The sequence below is a fragment of the Mandrillus leucophaeus genome, unplaced genomic scaffold (assembly GCF_000951045.1).
Source record: "Mandrillus leucophaeus isolate KB7577 unplaced genomic scaffold, Mleu.le_1.0 Scaffold436, whole genome shotgun sequence".
NCBI lineage: Eukaryota > Metazoa > Chordata > Mammalia > Primates > Cercopithecidae > Mandrillus > Mandrillus leucophaeus.
The window spans coordinates 458,199-481,076 of record NW_012104654.1 but is presented as its reverse complement, the minus strand read 5'-3'; the positions used below and the strand labels follow the sequence as shown (position 1 = coordinate 481,076).

Genomic DNA, 22,878 nt, shown 5'->3' with positions numbered 1-22,878 from the left:
CACAGCTGACAGAAGCTTCAGTTTGTACAAATGCCAGGAAGCTCGTTCCCGCGCTTGATTTAGCTTTTCTGCTCACTTTCCACAGCATTAACTTTTAGGGAGACTCAACAACCCCCAAGTGCAACCTAAGGCAAGAACTGACAACTAATGATACATGAAAGTTCTTAATCTGTGGCACAAAACCAAAGGCTGGAAAACACGTCCAATTACAATTTGGAATGTTATAAATCCTGAGACATGCCAGGGCCTCCTGGGCAGTATTTATAATGAAGGGCGCCTATAAACATTTGCTGAGAAGCCATCACACTGAAAATCCCAGTTACCTATACTGCGCAAGTCCACACATGGGAAAGGTGCTACTTTTATGTTGACATGTGTTAACAATCTAGGAAACAAACAAACAAACAAACAACAAATCTAGTGATGTTTCCCCACTTTGTTTCCTTTCCTGTGCCCCAGTATCCGGGACACCAGGGACACTGCTCAGGTTCAATGGCACTTGTTGACTCCCTAAAAGTCAGAGTTTCTTTCTGTAGCCATTCTGAGGATCTTCACCCTGACTGATGGAGGTCACTGTTTCTTACATACAAACCATCTCTCTCTCTCTCTCTCTCTCTTGCTTTAATCCAAATTCACTTGCTGTTTATTAATCCTTCCTGAAGACAAGAAATTTCATCTCCAAATGAAGGAATCAGATACCCAAGTACCCTCATATTCAATGTTCCATGGCCTTAAGCAGGCTTATTTGCCCTCTCTCTGCCTTAATTTCTTCCGTAGTACAGCAGGAATAATAACATTGACCTCACAGAATTGTTATGACGGTTAGAGAAAAAGTACTACCTAAATTTCACTTCCCCTGCCCTTCTTGGGCAGCAAAGTCATTTGCACTAAAGAATCATTCTAACAGCCCATTCAGTCTTCTAATCCAGATTCGATGGCCATGAGCCTCGTCCTGCTTTACTGACTACTTTCAGGTGCTGATATGGAACTGAATAGCTCTTTATACTATCACAAAAGGTACTGTATGTATAATAAAAACAATAAACATTTTTTGTCCTGAATACCTAATGTTATCTCAAACATTTGTACATTTTAATAAATTTCTCCTCACTAAAAATAGTATCATTGTAAAAGAGCACAGGTGATTTTACCGAGACAGACATCAAAACAATGCAGTGTGCACTGATCAACTCTATGACTGGTACACTTACACTAGAGAACTTGCCGACGCCAGTAACCGTACCTTAGAGTACTGTGGTTTCCCATTTTCGTAGTGAATCTCCACATAATCAGAAGACAACAAACCACTACAAAGGAAAGAAAATAGAGTGATTTCTGCGTCTAAGACACTTGGAGGTTTAAAAACAATCGGCTCAATAAATGAACGTGAGGGGCATGCAAATCACAAACAGCTGCAATCCATGGTTAGTACAGAAACAAAAACAGGTTATCATCAAGAGTCTCACACAGTATCCAGGAATAAATTACTCCCCAATCTACAGGGAAAAAAAGACAAGACATAGACAATCTAACAGTGAACTCTTTTTATACACACTATTCAGGATCTGATTCATATGTTAATTAATATACAAGTAACACGAGGAGACAGATCCTATAAAAACTCCACAATTATGCCCTAAACCGCTGGAATGTCATAAAACGTAATCACCAAGGAAGAGTGTAACGCAAAAGTCAGCAAGTGTTTTCTATAAAGGCCAGGGAGTAGATATTTCAGGTTTTGTGGGCCATGCGGTCTCCACTACACTACTCAGCTCAGCCATTATATTTCAAAAGCAGCCACGGGCAATATGTAAACAAATGAGCATGGCTGTATTCCAACAAAACTGTATGGACACTGAAATTGGAATTTCACATAATTTTTATGTGTCATGGAATATTATCTTTCTTTTGATTTTTTTCGACTATTAAAAATACATAAAACAAGGCTGGGCATGGTGGCTCACACCTGTAATCCCAGGGAGGTAGAGGTCTCAAAAAAAAAAACAACCTACTTCAGCCCCATATTAGTGGTGTGACCCTGGGCAAGTTCCCCAACTTGTATGTCAAATGGGGATGGTCAAGAATGTGAATCTCATAGAACACTGTGAGGATTAAAGGAAACCATGAATATGCAGTACTTAGCTCAGACTATGCAGTACTGGGCTAAGAAATGCAGTACTTAGCCTAGTACTTACTCAGTACAGACTAAGTACTAGTATGCTGAGTAGGTACACATAAATGGGCACTGTGGTGGTCACTATTTTAACTCAACTTCTTAAAACATATTTCTCCCTCTACAATGTGGAAATATAAAATATGTGCCTCCTGAAGAGCACTGCATCATTAGGGCATCTAGGTTCCTGTTTGGGCTCTACCACTAGGAATAATGACAAGTGATAACTCGTATTTGCTGACCACTTACTATGACACAGGTACTATTATAAGGACTATAATGGTATTAACTCATTTAATCCTAATGGGAACTGAAGGACAGGAGTAGGTCCCACTCTGAGTCAGCTGTATGCCCTAAACTTGGGTCTTTATTTCTTCTTAGGTAAAAATGAAGGGCTAAAGCAGAAGATTCCTCAGCTCCTGCCCTACTCTGCTATTCTGATTTTCTATAATCTTGCCTCATAGTAGGTTTTCTTGTTAGGAAACCATGACACTACTTCTTTAGCTGAAGAATGGGAGGACTCAATGATTTTGCATCACTTTGAGAGCTGCATCTGATGCATTCTAAAAATGATTCAGTGAAGAGGGCTGGAAAGGGGTGTAAAGCACCAGTCAACAGAGTAACTGGGGGCCTCCTGGGTATGTCCAGCATAGTGCCCTGTGTCTGCTAATGGACAACCTTTCCAACACAGAAAGGAAGTCAATGCTTAAACTTTAGACATGCTTCCCATTAAAATCACAAATCAAATGTGTATAGAAGGATAATTCCACTCTTGAAACTAAATTGTGGTATGTCTACTAATTCCCTTTAAAAAACCTCAGATAGCAAAAGTAATGACAATTACTGAACTCTGTATACATGGGGAATATCTCACAGGGTGCAGAAACTTCTTTCACTGCTAGTTAATTAAGTTGGCTACCAGCACTGTGATATACAGACAGAGCTGGTGATGGTACCATTCTTCTGTGCAAAGCTTCTGCAACACCAGGAGGCAGAGAGGTCTCCCTAACTGCATTCTAACTGTGTCTCTCTACAGGTAATTTATGATTTTCAACCACACAATCATTGGAGCATGTCTAAGAGTTGGAAACCACGTTATTTTAATTTTGCCTGTAATTACAGGGGCAGAGAGCTGCATTCTAACCATGAATTCTCAAATCGGATAGTCACTTTAATTATCCTATTTCCCTCTTTTTAAGGCTCTCTTTTTCTCATGAACATACCTATTTCTAGTATCTCTGGCATTTTAGAATCTTAAAGAAGAAAAACAGCTACTTTTCAGGAGGTCTATGGCAACCACTGAGACAAATACACCACCATATGCCCCTCCTCACCATGCCACTCCACTCTTCTACTTCCTATAAATAGCACACATCCCCATTTACTCCATCCTTTCCTTCTGTCTGACCACAGCTAGCCTCCCTTGAAACTAATTCTTCCACTCATCACAGTATCCCTAGCACCTGGCATAATGCCTAATGCATAGCAGGCCCTTAATCAATATCTGCTGAATGAGCGAACTTCTACCAACACCTGCTATATGGGCTTGGAAACAGGATGAAGAATGCAACTCTCAAATTGAAACTAAGCAAAATCAGCACAAACATGCAAGACTGATCACCTCACTCAAAAATATTATTTTGTAATTTCCTTGAGAGTGAATTACATCAACTGAAATGTAACCTAATTAATTATAAACGTCTTGAAATAATATTGAAATGTAATTTTTGATGATGGACAAAAAACACTGAAAAGGGAGAAGGGAACAGTTGATTGTGCAGTGGTGTGTCTCCAGCCCCACCCAGCCGAGAAGGAAAAGGTAATCTACATCTCCATATGCCTGAAGATGAGTTGTCCTTTCCTCCACCTCTGCTCTCTGTAGTCCTAATACAATTTCCTGTTGGAAACAGAATGTTCTGAAATGCTAATACTCATCTGTTTAGCAATTGTGGACCCAAACATAAACTGGCATTTAACTCTGTTGATCAGCCAATTGGATGTTTGGTTCTGAAGACGCTAATAACTTGTGGGCAAACTCTGAACATCCTAAGTTCTAAAATAAACATCTTTTTTCAATTACTGAAGCTACAGAAAAGCTGTATTCTGTGGCTACTCCCATGCTTCTCACGCAGGTTATCTGTTGAAAGAGGAGTGACCTTTATAAGTAAACGGATAAACGTAGGATGGAAGTTGAAAGCCAGTGAAAGAGAGTGGAAGAACTAGAACAAGGAAACTCTTGAACCCACTCACTCTGCACCTTCATGGTGAATCTGCGCCACCAAAGTAGTGACTCTAGAATCAGACTAAATATGATTTTACTCAAAATATGAAGAACATGTAAGAGCAGGAGAATATAAAACTATTGAAACATGACAAATGAGCCAAGAATCAGGTCAATGAAGGAACTGTGGCAGAAATAATGCTGTGTGTCCACCAAATGCTATTTCATTTTCCCCTTCCTGGCATCCTGATAAGACCACATTTTGCAGCTTCTGCAGCAGTTAGGTTAGGGCCAAGACAATGGATCATGGCTAATGAGAGATGAAGGAAGTAATGTCTGCCCTTCTACTGTGACCACTAAAATCCCTGCAGGATTATCTAAGCCCTCTCTTTCATGGCAACCCTGGGAGCCACATACTCCAGATGGCATAACTGAAATATGAATGCAGCCTAGACCCTTTCATCATGATTTGGAGAAGAGCTGCCTAAAAGAGCTGCTCAACTTGCCCTAGATCACAGTGTGGGGAAGAGATAACATTTTACAGTGTTGAAGTCTCAGATTTCATGTTTGTCACTGAAACACTGTCTAAACTATCCTAATTTCAGGATTTATCACAAATCTATCTTTTAGAAATCTATGTTCAAAGAATTCCACAATTATCAGGAAATACACAAACAGAGCTGCTATTATATTTAGGAATTGGAAATTCACAAAAAGAGATTTACCTCAGGAAGGTTTTGTGTGTATGTGTATAGACGTGTGTATGTGTGTGTATTTGCTGGAATCCTTGAACATGAGATTCATGTTTCTAATGTAAGTAGACACATAAATAGCCATATGGTCAAAACTCCCAAAAGTTTGTATCTTCCATTACAAAGAAGTTCCATATGGAGAAGCCAAGAATTCTAATAATTGGAAAAGTTAGGTACCAAGATTCCCTAGTACCTATGAAAGCTATTAACCAAGAAGGGTAGATTCCAGGTTTTTTGGAAAATAACTTTAACCCCTTAATTTAAACAAAGAACCGGCTGGGTACGGCGGCTCATGCCTATAATCCCAGCACTTTGGGAGGCTGAAGCAGGTGGATCACAGGGTCAGGAGTTTGAGACCAGCCTGGCCAACATGCTAAAACCCTATCTCTATTAAAAATACAAAAATTAGCTGGGTGTGGTGGTGCGCATCTGTAATTCCAGCTACTCAGGAGGCTGAGGCAGGAGAACTGCTTGAACCCATGAGGCAGAGGTTGCAGTGAGCCGAGATCACGCCACTGCATTCCAGCCTGGGCGACAGAGCAAGACTCTATTTCAGAAAAACAAACAAACAAACAAAAATGCTTCTCTTTGGAGCAATTCTGGTCAGGGAAGTTTAGGGGTGGGCTGATCAAAGAAAACAATTGCTCAGAACAAAATAACGTGGCCAACCACGCCTTGGGCTATGAGGAAGACTACTAGAAAAGACATACGTTGGACCACAAAGGAAATCATTTTCTCTACATGACTTAAAATCATTTACTTCATTGTAAAAAGTGTATGAACTAGAATTCCTTTCTAGTTCTAAAATCTATATTCTCTGAAATTTTGTATTAAGCACTCAGTTTAATTCTAACTAGGAAATTGAGTGAGCTGCTGAGAACAAGCTTGTCTGAAGGAACCCAGAGGCCCACACAGCATTTCTTCACCAGCAGAACTAGGTAAAAAAAAGTCTAGAAGAACAGCAGCAAGCACCAAAACCTAGCAACTAGATGGCCATATAATTTATCATCCAAACTGGGGCATTTCTGGAAAAGAAAAGAGGCATATTAATCATTGTTCCAGGACAACACACACACATAAACCAGGAAGGGCTGTCCTAGGAAAACTGGGGCATATGGTCACCCTACCAAAAGGCACCAAAAGGCCAAATTTAAGGTATACACTTGGAGTTCTACATGGAAGGTCAGGTTGGTCTACAAGGTAGAAAATACTCAAAAGCTGAGATTCTAGTAAGCAAGCAGTCTGTGAGTATGTCTTCTCCTCCAGTTGCTTTTGGGTTCTGTCATCATGTTTCACACAGCCACTGATATGGTTTGGCTGTGTCCCCACCCAAATCTCATCTTGAATTGTAGTTCCCATAATTCCCACATGTTGTGGGGGGAACCCGGTGGGAGATCACTGAATCATGGGGGGCAGTTCCCCGATACTGTTCTCATGGTAGTGAATAAGTCTCACAAGATCTGATGTTTTATAAGGGGAAACCCCTTTCAATTGGCTCACATTCTCTCTTGTCTGCCACCATGTAAGATGTGCCTTTCTCCTTCCACCATGATTGTGAGGATTCCCCAGCCAGGTGGAACTGTGAGTCCATTAAACCTCTTTTTCTTTATAAATTACCCAGTCTTAGGTATGTCTTTATCAGCAGTGTGAAAATGGACTAATACAACCACTGTTTTAGGAAAGCCTTGAGTAGGTGCTTTAGGCTCTCTCAGTGCACAACATCAGTAGGCAGATCTGGGCAAGAGGACTCAGCAGTGTAAGATGGAGAAGTCAGGAAGCTATGAGATCACATTCACTGTAAGATACTGAACTTGTCAGGTGGTGACCAGTCATGCACCTTGCCATACATCTTTGTTCCTAAGTAAACAGTAGCACAAATACCCTAATTCAAATCTCAGTAGTAAAACATGTAAGTTACTTCCATATGTGTTCAAATTGGGACTGGAACAGAAGTTAAACAAACAGTAGAAAAATTAAATGATATCTAGAAAAGGAGTACCACAGATGCTCATATTTCTCATGCAAAGTCAGTCATCTGATTATCTTCTGCTTGACAGTGCTTAACTTCTCAGTATTGGGAACCCTAATCACACCCAAATGAGCCCTGACATTCATCCAAGAAGTCTCCTACCACCCCTTCCTTCCAGGTCCACATTGTATTCATTTAATGACAACCAATGCTGTCACTGTGGAGACCCTCAACTTCATGGAGCCTCGAGCATAGTGACATTGTTATGCCCAAGGCTCCATGAAGCCACAGTGAAGCACCGTGCCCGCTCCCTCTTTCCATTAGAAGCTTCTCTGTTTTGTCCTTTTATACACTTAAGATATTTTAAATTCACTAGATAATTACTGTAAGTGGTAATGAAGACAGACACAGAATTTAAACTCAATATATTCATATAAACATAAGCTTGTAACCTATGATTATGCTTGCGCTTATATTGCTTTTCTTTTTTCTTTTTGTAACAGAAGACTTTAAAAGCATAACAATTTTTCAACCATTACTTTCCTAAAGTTTTAAAAATTTAGACTCATACCACCTAAAATAGTTTTTATACCAAAAGTTGTTTCAGCTAAAAAATATATACTCCTTTGAGTGTAAACAATACAGTAAGACTTTTAAGCTACGTTAAAAGATCAAGAACATGGAGAGGCTGGGATTTAAGCATATAGCAATGATATATTAAGTGGGTGAAAATAATTACAGGTTGCATAGAGGCTTTGTGTTAAGTCAGACGAAGATGGCATACCAGGCAAGGGCTGGCAAGTGTGGGCATATTTCATAGGAACAGAACTGCAGGCAGAGAATGTTCCTAGCATGAATAGGGTGTAGAGGTTTTTCTTTGGGTAACAAGAGAAATTTAATGAGCTCCTAAACCACATGAGAAATTGCAGTAGAAATGTAAATGTGTAGGTACTCCTGCATCTCAGGTAATGGTCCCATTAACCATAATGAAGTTTAGAAAACCCTAGTATAATAAGGACAAGAAACATAGGCAGGCCTGCAAGCCAATTGTAGAGTGGAGAAAGGAGGAGTTAGGAGACTTGAGGTGATATAAAAGCTGAGAACCCTCACTCAGCTGGCTTGATCAGCCGATAAAAGCCAGTGAGAGTTCCCTTCTGAGCGGGGTGGTATCAGAAGAAAAATCTTTAAATAAAAAATGAAAGATGTTTCATTTCTTCCCCTTAACTTAGAGCCCGACCATATGAAGTGGGTAACACATTACTAGTTGTGGCTACCAGTGTCTTTCCAAGTTTCCAGTAATTTTGAGATTCCTTTATGACAGAATGATGGTTACTTTCACAATGTAGTTTTACCCCCGTATGTCATAAAACCCCCCCCAAAAAAAAAATTAAACACAAGGAAAACTGGATCCAAATTAAAAAGGCATATCTTCTGCACATAGTTACACATCACTGAAATGCTATGATGAACAAATTTCAAAGCTAATAATGGACGTAGTTGGTGAATATTGCTAATCCAGCTTCTTTTCTGATACATCCAATATTTATTAACATAACTACAAAGCAAGCATCACACATAGTGAAATTGCAGAGAACAGAAGAGGATCCATGATCACCCTCGCCTTCTGGTAACCTTGTACAGAAGAAACTACTCTCTTCCAAGTCCAGTGTTTGCCACATTCTAGGAAAATAACTCTTTTCATTTTTAACTTTTTTCATTCTTTACTTTTTTCATTTTTCATTCTATACAGAAAAACTGCACATCTGTTTATATGGTGTTCTATTCTTCCTGGGTATATATAAAATAGCCAAAAGAATAAAAAAGAAACCAAGAGAAAAACTATCAGAAATAATAACAGTTAGTAAGGTGGCTGGTTACAAGATAAATATGCAAAAACAAAATACATTTCTACATGTACAACCAACAAAAAAAATCTAAAAATAATCTAGGTGGAAAAATTTCTACTAACAACAAATTTTATGTGTACAAATATAGTTGGATTTATTTATATATGTATAATGTATACAGAGATATATGTATATGAATATACATACATATTTACATACATATATAACCTATTAATAAACTTGGATTTAAATAAACATGAAAAAATATGTATACAACGTGTAACTCGTGAAAAAAAGAAAAGAAATATTCATGGTGATCAATCACATACCAACCTACAGCTGCACTAGCAATAAAATACCTGTAAATTAAAATCATGAAAGAGATCATTTTCCCCCATCACTTTAGAAAATAAAAATGAATGACAGTAGCCACTGCTGGCAAGGATGTAGGAAAACTGGCAAGCAGAGGGCAATTTGGCAATAGGTATCAAAAGCCCTGAAAGCATGTTCACCCTTTATTCCACAAGTTCCACTCATAAGGGTTTCCTGAGGAAATGGCTAGACAAAAACAATAACATGCATGATGTAGGTGACAGCAGCTTTCTAGTGCTTTCACAGACACTTTGAAAGATGTTCACAACATCATTCAATGAGAAGAAAAGTAAAAGAATACTATGCTTGGCAACTTTTTAGGAGTATGTTTATATGTACACATTCACATACAGAAAAATGTCTGAAAAGGTGTATACCAAATATAGCACTGGGCTACTGTTTCCTGCAGAACTTTCAATAGTTTTTATTTTCTTTCTTTTGCTTAACTGTATTACCTAAAATTTTTACAATGGATGTATACTGCCATTTTAAGAAGAAACCATAATACAAGCTACATTTTTAAGGGAAAAGAAGCATAGCTCCTTTAATAAAGAAATTACTTAATTAAGGATTAAGTTCGGGTCCAGGAAATGCCGGGAACCACAGACATTCACAATACCACCACCTACCACACAGGGAGCAGCAGCTGGCCAGGCTTTCCCTACATCCCCTAAACTCAATGAGACGGATGTTCGCTGAACATCCGCTGGTGGGAGTAGATGAAGACAAAAAGAGAAACAAAATGCCTCTCACCCTCAAGGTGATTATAATCTCATTGCTAAAATACGCCAAGGCAGCATTTAGCCTACGACCATAAATAACAAACAAAGCATCAAGCAGCCCTCAAGGAGAAAATTAATTTCAATTAATATGATCAGGGAACCCTTTAGTGAAGAAGCAGGGCTTAGGCAGTCTCTATGATACAATTTGGACAGGGAAATATTGGCAAGAAAGAGAAGATCCTATAGACAGGGGCCACTGTGTACAAATCCATGAAAACAGGAAAAGGCAAAGAGGCATATTCAGGGAAGAGCTAAAAGTCCAGTTGAGCTGGGGCATCAGTGATATGGGGCAACAGTACTGAAAAGGTGGGTTTAGAAACAGTGATCCACAGGCTTAAGCAAGGGGTAGGACTTTCTTGTTTTTTTTTTTTTTTTTTTTTTTTTTGAGACGGAGTCTCTCTCTGTCACCCAGGCTGGAGTGCAGTGGCGCGACCTCGGCTCCCTGCAAGCTCCGCCTCCCGAGTTCACGCCATTCTCCTGCCTCAGCCTCTGGAGTAGCTGGGACTGCAGGCGCCCGCGTCCGGCTAATTTTTTGTATTTTTAGTAGAGACGGGGTTTCACCGTGTTAGCCAGGATGGTCTCCATCTCCTGACCTCGTGATCCACCCGCCTCGGCCTCCCAAACCGCTGGGATTACAGGCGTGAGCCACCAGGCCCGGCCTAGGACTTTCAAAGGAAAGGGAACTCTAGGACCAGAACTCAGAACTTGAAAGGCTATTTATAAAGACTGAAAGCAAGCAGAAGCTGGAAAGACTTCAGGGCCTGGGAAGGGCTGAACACAGGTAATATTCTTTTACTGGGTCAATTAGAGCCATCAGCAAAGTAATTAATGTTAGCAGCAGGAGAGAACGGCAAGAAACCAGCAAAGACATTAAGGAGCAGCCTCTCCGCATATGAAAACATGTGGCTTTAACTGTCCTCCACTCATTCAATTAACGGCCAAAGAGACTGAGTGAGAGAAAAAAACAAAAATATGAAAATTAAAGCAATGATTAACAAAGATAAAGGTTTTTACCTAAATGTTGCCATTTCTTTAAATTATTTCACTGTAAATTATATGTTTGTCCTAAAATTTATTATGTAAATGCTAATGTGTACTTTGCAATTTTACACTGCTTTAATAAAGGAAGAGTAAGATTTTTGTAGAACAACTACTATTGTCTTTTGTGTGCTCTCCTTCTCTCTTTTTGTCCTACCTAGAAGCCCAACTCTTGATTTCTACTGCATCACCAAAACCTGAGCCTGGAACATATCTACTGGCTGAACTGAGACAGGGGGCCTCTGTAGAGCAAATCCCCAAGAGACAGACCAAGGGCACGTCTGCACAGCCCTGTAAAGTAAAAGGCATCTGAAGTTGTCACCCTTGATTTCTCTGTACTATACAGAAAACAATATTCTGTGCAATCATGGTAACCTTCATACATATAACACAGGAATGTTTAGAGATGATAATCTTGGTCCTTTTTATTTTTTATTTTTTGAGACAGGCTCTTGTTCTGTTACCCAGGCTAGAAGGCAGTGGAAATAGCATGACTCACAGCAGCCTCAGCCTCCCAGGTTCAAGCAATTCTCCCACCATGGCCTCCTGAGTAGCTGGGGACCAAGGGCATGTGCCACCATGCGTGGCTCATCTTTTTTATTTTTTTGTAGAGATGGAGTCTCACTATCCTCCCCAGGCTGGTCTCCAACTCCTAGGCTCAAGTAATCCTCTCTCCTTGGCTTCCCAAAGTGCTGGTATTAGAAGCATGAGCCACCTTATCAGGCTGGTTCTTCTTAAATGGTAGATATGCTTAAGTAATTGTCACAATGCAGCAATTAGAAACATGCTTCTACAGTAATCTCAAACCATTATGGTAGATAAGAACATAACCTAGCAAGAAGAGGAAGAGAACAGAGAATTTTTAATGCTTTCTTCATGTGGGTACAAGACGATTATCATACAAAATGGCACCTATTTTTTAAATTGCCATTTAGAAAAAGGACCTTCAAATAAGCCCACTTTCTGAGCACATTTCATGGCATCACAAAAATTATTCATTGGGACTTCCAATGTTTAAAAAAAGTCATGATTTACCTAAAGTACAACTAATTTCTCTAACAGAATTTTCATTCTTCTGAATTATGTACCATTTAAAAATAATAACAAGCTAAGATACCTCTGAAAATTACAGAATTTATTGGAAAAACTACCAGTCATTTGTAACTTCTTTGGAAAGGAGAATTCTTTCAGCTAGTATGAACTTTCAGATTCAGTGTGGTTTACGAAAGTGCTAACCGGCCCTTTTTCACTGTGCTCACTGTCATATCCCCAGTCACAGGGGAATGCCTGCACTAAACAGGCACCCAGGAGCTGACCATCTCTGAGGTCTCAGAGAAGTAACTAACATTGTAAGACTGGTCTTCTCCCTTACAAAAACCAAGAATGTTGAATTATAGGGTCTCTAAGGAAACTTCTAAGTCTAAAAGAGTGAATATGAGTATGACTGTCATCATCTCCTACCCTAATTATACACCTATGATAAACTGGAAGTTGAGGACTATTAACACACACATCTATTTGATAATTTCATCAATTTGATACATGCTTTGTCAAATAATCAGCTATTGCATACTGGGATGACTTCAGGCCCATCTCTTTCAGAAGGTGCTGAAAGAACAGTTCCATTCATATTGCCTATATGCTGTAAGGAGCTGCTGAATTTTTCTTCTAATTCTACGTATTTCTATGTACCTCAACTAAAAGACTGTACCTCAATTACCAAGATGTAAAGTGATACACTCTTTCTACAGATTAGATTGATAACAAAATTCCTTTACATAGAAATTAATCTGAGAGCTAATGATCAAGATCTGCTAAAGCCTCAGTTGCATTAACACCAACCTATTTAAGTGGTCTTTTCAAAATCAGACAACACATTACAAAACCATCACTTAACTGTAACTAAAACAAATTTAAAAAAACTTAAGAGTCATGCTAACATGTTTTTAATCATAAAGACACTAAAAAACAAATATACTGAAAATATAAGTACTCATCCAGCAAAATCTTATAATAAGCAAATTTGATGACAACTGATGTCACTTTGAAAGACATGTATAAAATAGTGATTAGAGGTGCATAATTTAATCTACTCCAGGCTAATTATAGAGTCTAGACATTTTGCACAATACTAAAACTGAATTTTTATCTTTTAACTGTTATTAACCATTTGCACTAGATTCTCTAAATATATGTCTTGAAATCATTTTAAATAATTATAAGCACACATATTCCTTCTATCCTAATTAAATATAATGTACCAGTAATAAAATCAAATCAGTGGTAGTAGAAAAATGCAGAACAACAGATTTATAAATCAAGGCTTTAAGACAATTTGTAAAAATGAGCATTTTTGCTACAGCCAGACAACTTTCATTAAATGGTCTTAAATTTTCAGTCCATGTAGCCTATCTTACAAACATTCACAAAGTGCCTTGCAGTGTTTGGATCAAAAGCAAAACCTTTATAAGATTCCAGAAGCAGCCAAATCCCAAAGAGACTGACACAGAAAAAGAGAGAAACTATTCTATTTAGGTCTTTCAGAGGGACTATTTTTAATTTAATCTTAAAACCAGACATTTTTAGAACCCTGGTAGAAATGCTAGCATTAACTGTATGTCATCCATTATGGCAAATTTACTATCAGTATCAGTTCCAGGAACCAGAATGGTTAGGACTACAGAAGATAGGAGAAAAGTCCTAAATGAACTGATTCACATCCAGGAAAGCCACACCAAGGTTGGTAACTCATGACAGGGGTAGAAAAATGAAGTGGCCACTCCAGGAAAAGCCCAGAAGCTTGTGGTCTAGTAGAGTCAAAATTCTGGGTCAAGAGAAATGCCTATAAAGGCTAGAGATCATACCAGCCTGTGGACACTAGATAAGCAAACAAGACTCTTCCAAATAACCATCCCATAAAAAGGACAGGCACCACATTGCATCCACAGTTCTTGGTATAGCTGCCTAGACAGAGTAGGCATTCTAATGTTTGTTGATGAAGAGTCAACAAGTCAAGAAGCTTGGAAAAAAACAAGATGGCACATCATACTCAAGACAGGAATCCACAGGAACCTGAGGGTCCTAGAGGCAGGGCTCAGCCCCCGCGTAAGCAATGAGGGGTCTGAGATAGCACACGGCAGTAGCAGCAAGAAAACTGAGACTCAGGCTACTTTCTGTCTCTTATCTTTTGTAGATCAGTATCTGTGAAGGCAAAAGTCAATCCCAGGCAGTCAGCCCATGAAGACTGGGAATGTGTGGCTGAAAGAACAAAGGATGAGAGCAGACATGATTGCAAGATTACTTCAGCAACAGTCATCTTTAGTATTATTTCAAACAGAGCTTTACAAAGAAAGTGCATACGTGTGTTTAGGTGTATGTTTTGTGTGTGTGTGTGTGTGATTTTTTTATTTTAGCAAGTTATAACAAATAGTAAGACAAGGAAATGCTGCTGGTATATGTCCACAAAGATCAGGAGGAAATGAGGTCAGAAGTTGTCTGCCCTCAAACTGCTAGGCCAAAATAGAAAATTTCCAATTATTCCTTATCAAACAAGGGTGGGCCGGGTGCCAGCTCACTGAATATTTGCATTATATGTATGTGAACTTTTTACACTAGTTTTAATTTCAGTGACACAGCATGAATAGCTGAAATCCTTCAAGAGTGATTGTCTGTGCCCTCCCAAAATTCATATATTGAAGCCCTAACCCCCAATGTGATGGTACTAGGAGATGGGGCTTTTGGGAGGTAATTAGGTTTAGATGAAGGCAAAGGGGTGAAGTCCTCGTGATGAAATTAGTACTTTTTTGAAGAGACCAAAGAACTTTGCCTCTCCCTCTCTCTCTCTACCATATGAAGACACAGCAAGAAGGTGGCTTGTCTATAAGTCAGGAAGAGGGTCTTTGCCAGCAACTAATTCTCGAGGTGCCTTGATCTTAGACTTCCTAGCCTCCAAAACTGTGAGAAATAAATGTTGTTTAAGCTTCCCAGTTGATGAAATTTTGCTATAGCAGCCTGAGCACACTAAGACAAGCATTAATTCTCTCCTCAATCCTAAACAAATTATTCTTTTGTGGAATGTTAGAAAAAAAAATGCATCTGGCCGGGCGCGGTGGCTCAAGCCTGTAATCCCAGCACTTTGGGAGGCCGAGACGGGCGGATCACGAGGTCAGGAGATTGAGACCATCCTGGCTAACACAGTGAAACCCCGTCTCTACTAAAAAATACAAAAAACTAGCCGGGCGAAGTGGCGGGCGCCTGTAGTCCCAGCTACTCGGGAGGCTGAGGCAGGAGAATGGCATAAATCCGGGAGGCGGAGCTTGCAGTGAGCTGAGATCTGGCCACTGCACTCCAGCCTGGGCGACAGAGCGAGACTCCACCTCAAAAAAAAAAAAAAAAAAAAAAATGCATCTACATTATCTTTATTTTTTCCTGAAAATTCTACTGCTACTATTTTTTTTAACACTACTTGGCTTTTTCTTTCTTTTTTTTTTTTTAATAAAAATGCCCAAATCTTCCATGTAAGCTTCAGGATGAGAGGTTACCTTGGGTAGGAGTAGGGGTGGGGGACATGACTGAGAGGAACACAGAGAGCTTCTGAGACACAAGCAATGTTCTATTTCTCAACCCGGATGGTGGGTATATAGGAATGCCCATTTTATTGCTCTTCTTTAAACTGGGTGAATTTATTTTCCACTCCTTTATGTGTATATTTCATAATTTTCATAAATTAGAGGAAAAGAAACCTAAAATGTTTACAGATAATAGAAACAGAAGACCCCAGTCCAATTCTAACATTAAAAATATTGAGTATGAGACAAATTGAGCCAGAAACAGACCCAGGAAAGAGCCTCTGGAATTAGAAAGCTGTCACTACTAAGACCAGAATGGGAAAAAAAAAAAAAAAACTCTAAAGAACATGTGGGAGGCGAAAAGCACAGAGAGAACAAAAGGCAACTTTCTCCTTCTCTAAAAATAGCAAGCCTATTAGGGCACTTTTAGACTCCAGTGTTCATGTAGGAGTCCATTTCTATTAAAAGAGTAAAACTTAGAAAGGAAAAAGAAGTTCTTGGAGGATGCCAAAGTATGGAAAAGTTCAAAAATGTCACGAAATAATAGACCAGACAGGATTTGAACTATATCTGACTTTATTACCAAAATAGTGAACTCTCAGACCAGAGAGCTGCAGGAGCAGAAGATTAAAGTGTGAGACAAACCAAATCCTTCCCCACACTGTTTTTTTCTATGGAAGGACACAGAGGAGCAAAGACTGTGTGTGGCACAACACGGAGCAAATCCCATGGAGCATGCAACCATAACAAAGCTGGTTTCAAAATAAAATGGCAAGGGAAATTATCCCATGCCCTTCTCTGGAAGAATCTGCAAACTTTTGTATTTGATTTTTAAAAAACAGACCTTGTTTTCAATCATCAAAACTGCCATGGCTGGATAATGTCAATCTCAGTTGTTTTGATGATCACTAGAAAACATATTTCTGAGTTCATAATGACAATAAATGTCTTCCTTTTCTGACTCCCATATTCTCCTACTGTATTAAGAGATGTCTGTACACAGGAAGGTGAAATTCATGGATGATAACACCAACAATGAATCTAAAGAAAAGCAAAGCTTATGATCCCGACTATACTGAGATACAGGCATACCTTGGGGATACTGCAGGATCTGTTCCAGACTACCGTGAGAAAGCAAGGATCACAATAAAGCAAGTTACACAATTTTTTGGTTTCCCAGTGTACATAAGAGGTAGGTTTACACTATACTGTAGTCTATTATGCATGTAATAGCATTATATTCAAAAACATTTTATTGCTAAGAAACGCTAACAATCACCTGAGCCTTCAGCAAGTAGTAATCTTTTTGCCGGTGGAGGGTCTTGATGTTGATGGCTGCTGAACTGAGTGATCAGTGGTTTCTGAAGGCTAGAGTGGCTGTGCCAATTTATTTAAATAAGACAACAATGCAGTTTGTCTTACTGACTGACCCTTCATGAAAGATTTCTCTGTAGCATGTGATGCTATGTGACAGCATTTTACCCACAGTAGAACTTCTTTCAAAATTGGAGTTAATCCTCTCAAACTCTGCCCAACCAAGTTTATGTAATATTCTAAATCCTTTGCTGTCGTTTCAACAATGTTCACAGCAACTTCACCAGCAGCAGATTCCACCTGATGAAACTACTTAACTCTTCTATTTCTCAACCCGGATGGAGAAATGGAAGACTTCATCCACTCAAATCTTATCATGAGACTGCAGCAGTTCAGTCACATCTGCAGGCTCCACTTCTAATTCTACCTCTCTTACTATTTCTACCACATCTGCAGTGACTTCCTCCACTGAACTCTTGAACCCCTCAAAATCATCCATGAGGGTTGAAACCAACTTATTCCAAACTCCTGTAAATGTTTATATTTTCACCTCCTTCCATTAATTAGGAATGTTCTTAATGGAATCCAGAATGGTGAATCCTTTCCAGAAGTTTTTCTATTTACTTTGCCCAGACCCATTAGAGTAATCACGATCTATGGCGACTGTCACCTTACAAAATGTAATACAAAATGTATTTCTGAAATAGTAAGATTTGAAAGTTGAAATTACTCCTTGATTCATGGGCTTCAGAATGGATGTTGTGTTACCAGGCATAAAAACACACTAATCTCGTACATCTCCATCAGCACTCTTGGGTGGCCAGGTGCATTGTCAATGAGCAGTAATATTTTAAAAAGGAATCTTTTTTTGCCCTATGTCATAGGTCTCAAAAGTGTGTTTAAAAAATTCAGTAAACCATCTTGTACACAGATGTGCTGGCGCCCAGGCTTTGTTGTTCCATTTATGGAGCACAGGCAGAATAGATTTCGCATAATTCTTAAGGGCTCTAGGATTTTCAGAATGCTAAATAAGCACTGGCTTACCTAAAGTCACAAGCTGCATTATCACCAAACAAGAGTCAGCCTGTTCTCTGCAGCTTCAAAGCCAGGTTTTGACTTCTTCTCTCTAGTTATGAAAGTCGTAGATGGAGTCTTCTTCCAATAGGAAGGCTGTTTCATCTACATTGAAAATCTGTGGTTTAGTGTAGCCACTTTTATTAATTATCTTAGCTAGATGTTCTGGAGAACTCGCTGCAGCTTCTACATCAGCACCTGCTGCTTTACCTTGCACTTTTATGTTATGGAAACAGCTTCTTTCCTTAAATCTCATGAACCAAATTCTGCTAGCTTCAAACTTTTTCATCTCTCTGTCTTCATAAAATTGAGAAGAGTTATGCTTTGGATTCGGCTTTCACTTAATGGAATGTTTTGGCTGGTTTGATCTTCTATCCAGAACATTAAAACTTTCTCCATATCAGCAACAAGGCTGTTTCACTTTCTTATCATTCCTGTGTTCACTGGAACAGCACATTTAATTTCCTTCAGAAACTTTTCCTTTGCATTCACAACTTGGCTAACTGGCTCAAGAGGCCTCGGTTTCAGCCTGTCTCAGCTTTCAACATGCCTTGAAACTATGCTTAATAATTCCTAGTTTTTAATTTTAAGTGAGAGACATGTGACTCTTCCCTTCGCTTAAACATTTAGAGGCCAGTATAAGGTTGTTAACTGACCTAATTTCAAAATTGTTGTGTTTCATGGAATAGGGAGGCCAGAGGGGGAGAGAGAAGGGGAATGGTCAGTCGGTAGAGAAGCCAGGACATACACATTTATCCATAAAGTTCACTGGATTCTACGGGTACAGTCTGTGGCACCCCCAAAACAACTATAATAGTAACATCGAACATCACTGATCACAGGTCATCATCATAATTTAAATAATAATGAAAAAGTCTGAAATACTGTGAGAATTACTAAAATACAACACAGAGACAGTGAAGTGAGTATGCGCTGTTGGAAAAGTTGTGCCAATAGACTTGCTCAATACACGATTCCCAAAAACCTTCAACTTGTTAGGAGTACAATATCTGCTAAGCACAATTAAGGGAAGAATATAAAACTAGGTATGTCTGTGTACTCATGTTATATAGTTCAAGGCACTTCCAGATGCTTTTTGCTCAAAAACATAAAGTCTTTTTCAGAGTTTCTATTTTTCCATCAAAGACAATACATTACAGTGTTAGACTATTTAGAACATCCAATAATTCTGAAAAGGGTTATTCTAGGAATGTCTTCACATGCATGCTCAGAAGGTCAGATCAGTATTATAAATTGCTCCATTCTGACACAAAAGTTTTTAAATCTTGAGGCCATGTAACGGCACTCAGTAGCCTTTTCAGCTGACTATAATATCTAAATCCAGAGGACATTTTTGAAATAGCTAACAATTTAAATATCCACACTAAGCTGCAATTCAAAGTCAGAAATGATGAGTGAATAGCATAATGAGGCTTTTTTCCTTTTTTCTGTACCTCATGCATGATCATTCTTACAATTCTTAACTAGAGAAGAATTTAAATTTGTTCATCCTTTAAGAGGATATTAAGGAGCTTGTTCAGAAAATTGAAAATAATTCTAATTTTTAAACCCATAATCTCATTAAATAAGCATATGGATATCAGTTCTTTTATCTCTTTTATGTGAATTCTAAGCATTACACCATTTCCTATACTTACCTACATTTCACTATATGTGTCATTGACACTAGCTTCTAAATATTCCAAATCCCAGTCATCTCCACCTAGTGTTGAATAACTCAGTGAATGTTCCTAGCTAACAGAACCTCACTGTTACCTCGTCATCCAAGGCCACTGACACTGTAACATACCTAACAGAAATATGTAACAGTCAAAATACTTCCACGGAATGAAAATGTTTCCTTCCCTCTCATTTTCTGTCTTAGACTATCATTAATTTTTCCTTATTTGGATCCCGTGCACAGATAAGTTCCTCATAAATAGCAACAAAGGAATAAAAAAGAAGAAGAAAAAACTACTACACATTCCCTATAGAAAGAAATGACTCCAATTTCAAGCTGCTAAAAACTGCAAAGCTAAATATTGAGAAGTCTAAGCCAACACATGCATCCCCAGAATTTCAACAGGTCAGAGGACCTCCCATAGGTGAAGTGAAGAAATGTGAAAGTTCAAAAGCCTGCCTGCCACACAGAGCTCCAAGGAGGTTCTGCTAAGAGCTCCACTGACCTGATCATGCCCCTAGGGAGGGATACACCCCTCCAAGGCAGAGAACAACAGACTGGTGAAGAGTGATCAAAACAACAAACTCCAAACAAGCTGTGGAACCCTGGCTCACTCTTCCCTCCCTGTCTCCACTGGCTCTCCTCCCCACACTCTGCTTCAGCAAATAGCTGTCCCCATGCATGGAAGAATCATAATGAGAAAGAATATAATACAGATAACCAGGAAGAAAAGAAAGAAGGAAAGTAGCAAAGCGCAGGGGAGGTGAAGGACATGCATCATAAGAAAACAGATGAAATGTTTAAATACTCTGATCTCAAAGAAATTACAGAAAGAACCTCTTTTGTAAAAGGAGTTCAAAAAGACATCATAAAAGAACATGAAAAAGCAGCTGGCAAAGCTCAGAAGAGAAAAAAAATGAAATAAAAAATAAATAGTACCAGGGTGCAAACCAAATTAGAAAAAGGAAAAACAATGAAAATACAGTCAGGAATCAATGATAAAATGGTATAGAGATGACAGACAAAAAAACATAAAAGATACACCTTGTCGGTACTCCTGAATAAAACACATGGAAGAGAAAAAATAGGTAAAAATAGAACAGAACAGAACAGAACTTTCCTAAAATCACAGAAAGACTTAAATTTGCAGCTCAAAAAAATAGAACACGTTCCTGGAAAAATTGGTAAAACAATGAACATAAACAGTGTTAGTACACCTGGAAGTTACTGATAAAGAAAAATCATACGACCATCTAAGGCTGAAAAAGCAAGCTCTCTAAAAGGAAAACCTAGGTGGCCTCACACCCCCTGAGTAAATCTCCAGCTTCAGTGGAGCCATTTCTATAAAGTCCCAGGGAAAGTATGATTCAAAATTTCATGTCCAGCCAAGTTATTCTTCAAACATTTTCCAACTGTTGAAGAACTCATGAAATACAACACTCAAAAGTCTTTCTTGGACAATCTGCTTTTTAATTAATTCCAGTCAAGCAAAACACACATAATCCAGGAAGTATGGAGAAACCATGCTAAAAAGACCCATGATGGGCCCAGTTATTTTAAGTAAAGAATTGATATTTATTGTGGTTACTAAACAAAATGCAAATTTAATAACTCTTGGCAATGTAAAAGAATATTATAACAGGTAAGAATGAAGAAAAGTGAAAGAATTCTTAGTATATAAATTTCTTCTCCTCTTAAATATACAATCTTAGGCATTTCTTTTTAAATGACTCCAAACAAAGTTCTTCATAACTTTAGTAGGATTTTTTTAGCAAGTAATATCTTTTGTTATGAAGAAATACAGTATTCATCTGATCTTCACCAATTCCTTTCATTTCACTTGTTTTTCTTTTAAATTTAATATTTATTAAGCCCTAAAAGAAGGTGCTCATAATTAGAATCACAGATCATGAGTTCCTCCACGTGTAATTCCTCTTAATGTGGCTTCACGCACAGTATATGCACTTCATAACTATGATGCATAATTAGAAAGCAAAAACTAGGAAGGAACTAAAGAGAACAAGTCTAGGAAATGAATCTCAACTCAAGACTAACTGCAGTCAATTGGCTCTGACTATCTACAAAACTATGTTGATAAAGATTCTGAGGTCAAGTCTGGGATCCAAAGGAAAGACTCCCACAACTATTAGGTAATGTTAAAGCCACAGGCTCAGGAGGAGAGAAGGAATCGCTCATGTGTCACATAGCCACTACTGATACTTGTCTTTATTATATAAAACTTATTAGTTTATTTTTTATTATATAATTTTAACTATGAAAATAATACAAGTTAATTACAATGTCAAAAATACAGAGGTAAAGAAAATACAGGCTGGGCACGGTGGCACCTGTAATCCCAGCACTTTGGGACACCGAGGCTGGCGGATCACCTGAGATCAGGAGTTCCAGACAAGCCTGACCAACATTGTGAAACCCCATTGCTACTAAAAATACAAAAGTTAGCTGGGCATGGTGACGTATGCCTATAGTCACAGCTACTCAAGAGGCTAAGGCAGGAGAATCGCTAGAACTCAGGACACAGAGGTTGCAGTGAGCCAAGATCAAGCCACTGCACTCCAGCCTGGGTGACAGAGCAAGACTCCATCTCCAAAAAAAAAAAAAAGAAAAAAGAGAATACAAATAATCTCCCCCTGAAAAATAAACTTAATATTGTATTCAAATTTTATTAGATTTAATCATTTATATTTAAAATATCATTATAGAATAATCTCATATGTGTAAACTATCAAGCCTTCTATCAGTATACATACAGAGTTCTCTGAATTAGGTTTAACAATATTAATAATGGTTACTTCTGAAAATGAATCTGTTTTTCACTTTTTCTTTGTATTCTTTTTGTATCGACTTGACATTTTATAATGAGCAGTGTCACTTTTCCAAAAACATTATCTCTTTACAAAAAAAATTGCTTTTGATTTAACAACTATTCTTGTATGTCTCAAAAGTATAAAGACTTCTGACAATGAAAAAGAAACTAATATAAACATCTATTGCTATCTTCCTTTTATATGATGGTTTGCTGACAACAGATCACTATTGAGGATGAATAAGTAACTTGGGATATTC

General features: G+C 38.4%; 1 protein-coding gene across 1 annotated transcript in view; it reads right to left on the bottom strand.

Moving 5' to 3' along the window:
• Positions 1-22,878, bottom strand: part of ADAM23 (ADAM metallopeptidase domain 23) — a gene marked incomplete at its 5' end in the record, with an annotated part of 173,423 nt that overhangs the window by 90,288 nt on the left and 60,257 nt on the right. Inside the window, one exon of the mRNA XM_011993918.1 lies at positions 1,244-1,307. Within this exon, the coding sequence (XP_011849308.1) occupies positions 1,244-1,307 (64 nt within the window). The remainder of the gene's footprint in view (positions 1-1,243; positions 1,308-22,878) is intronic.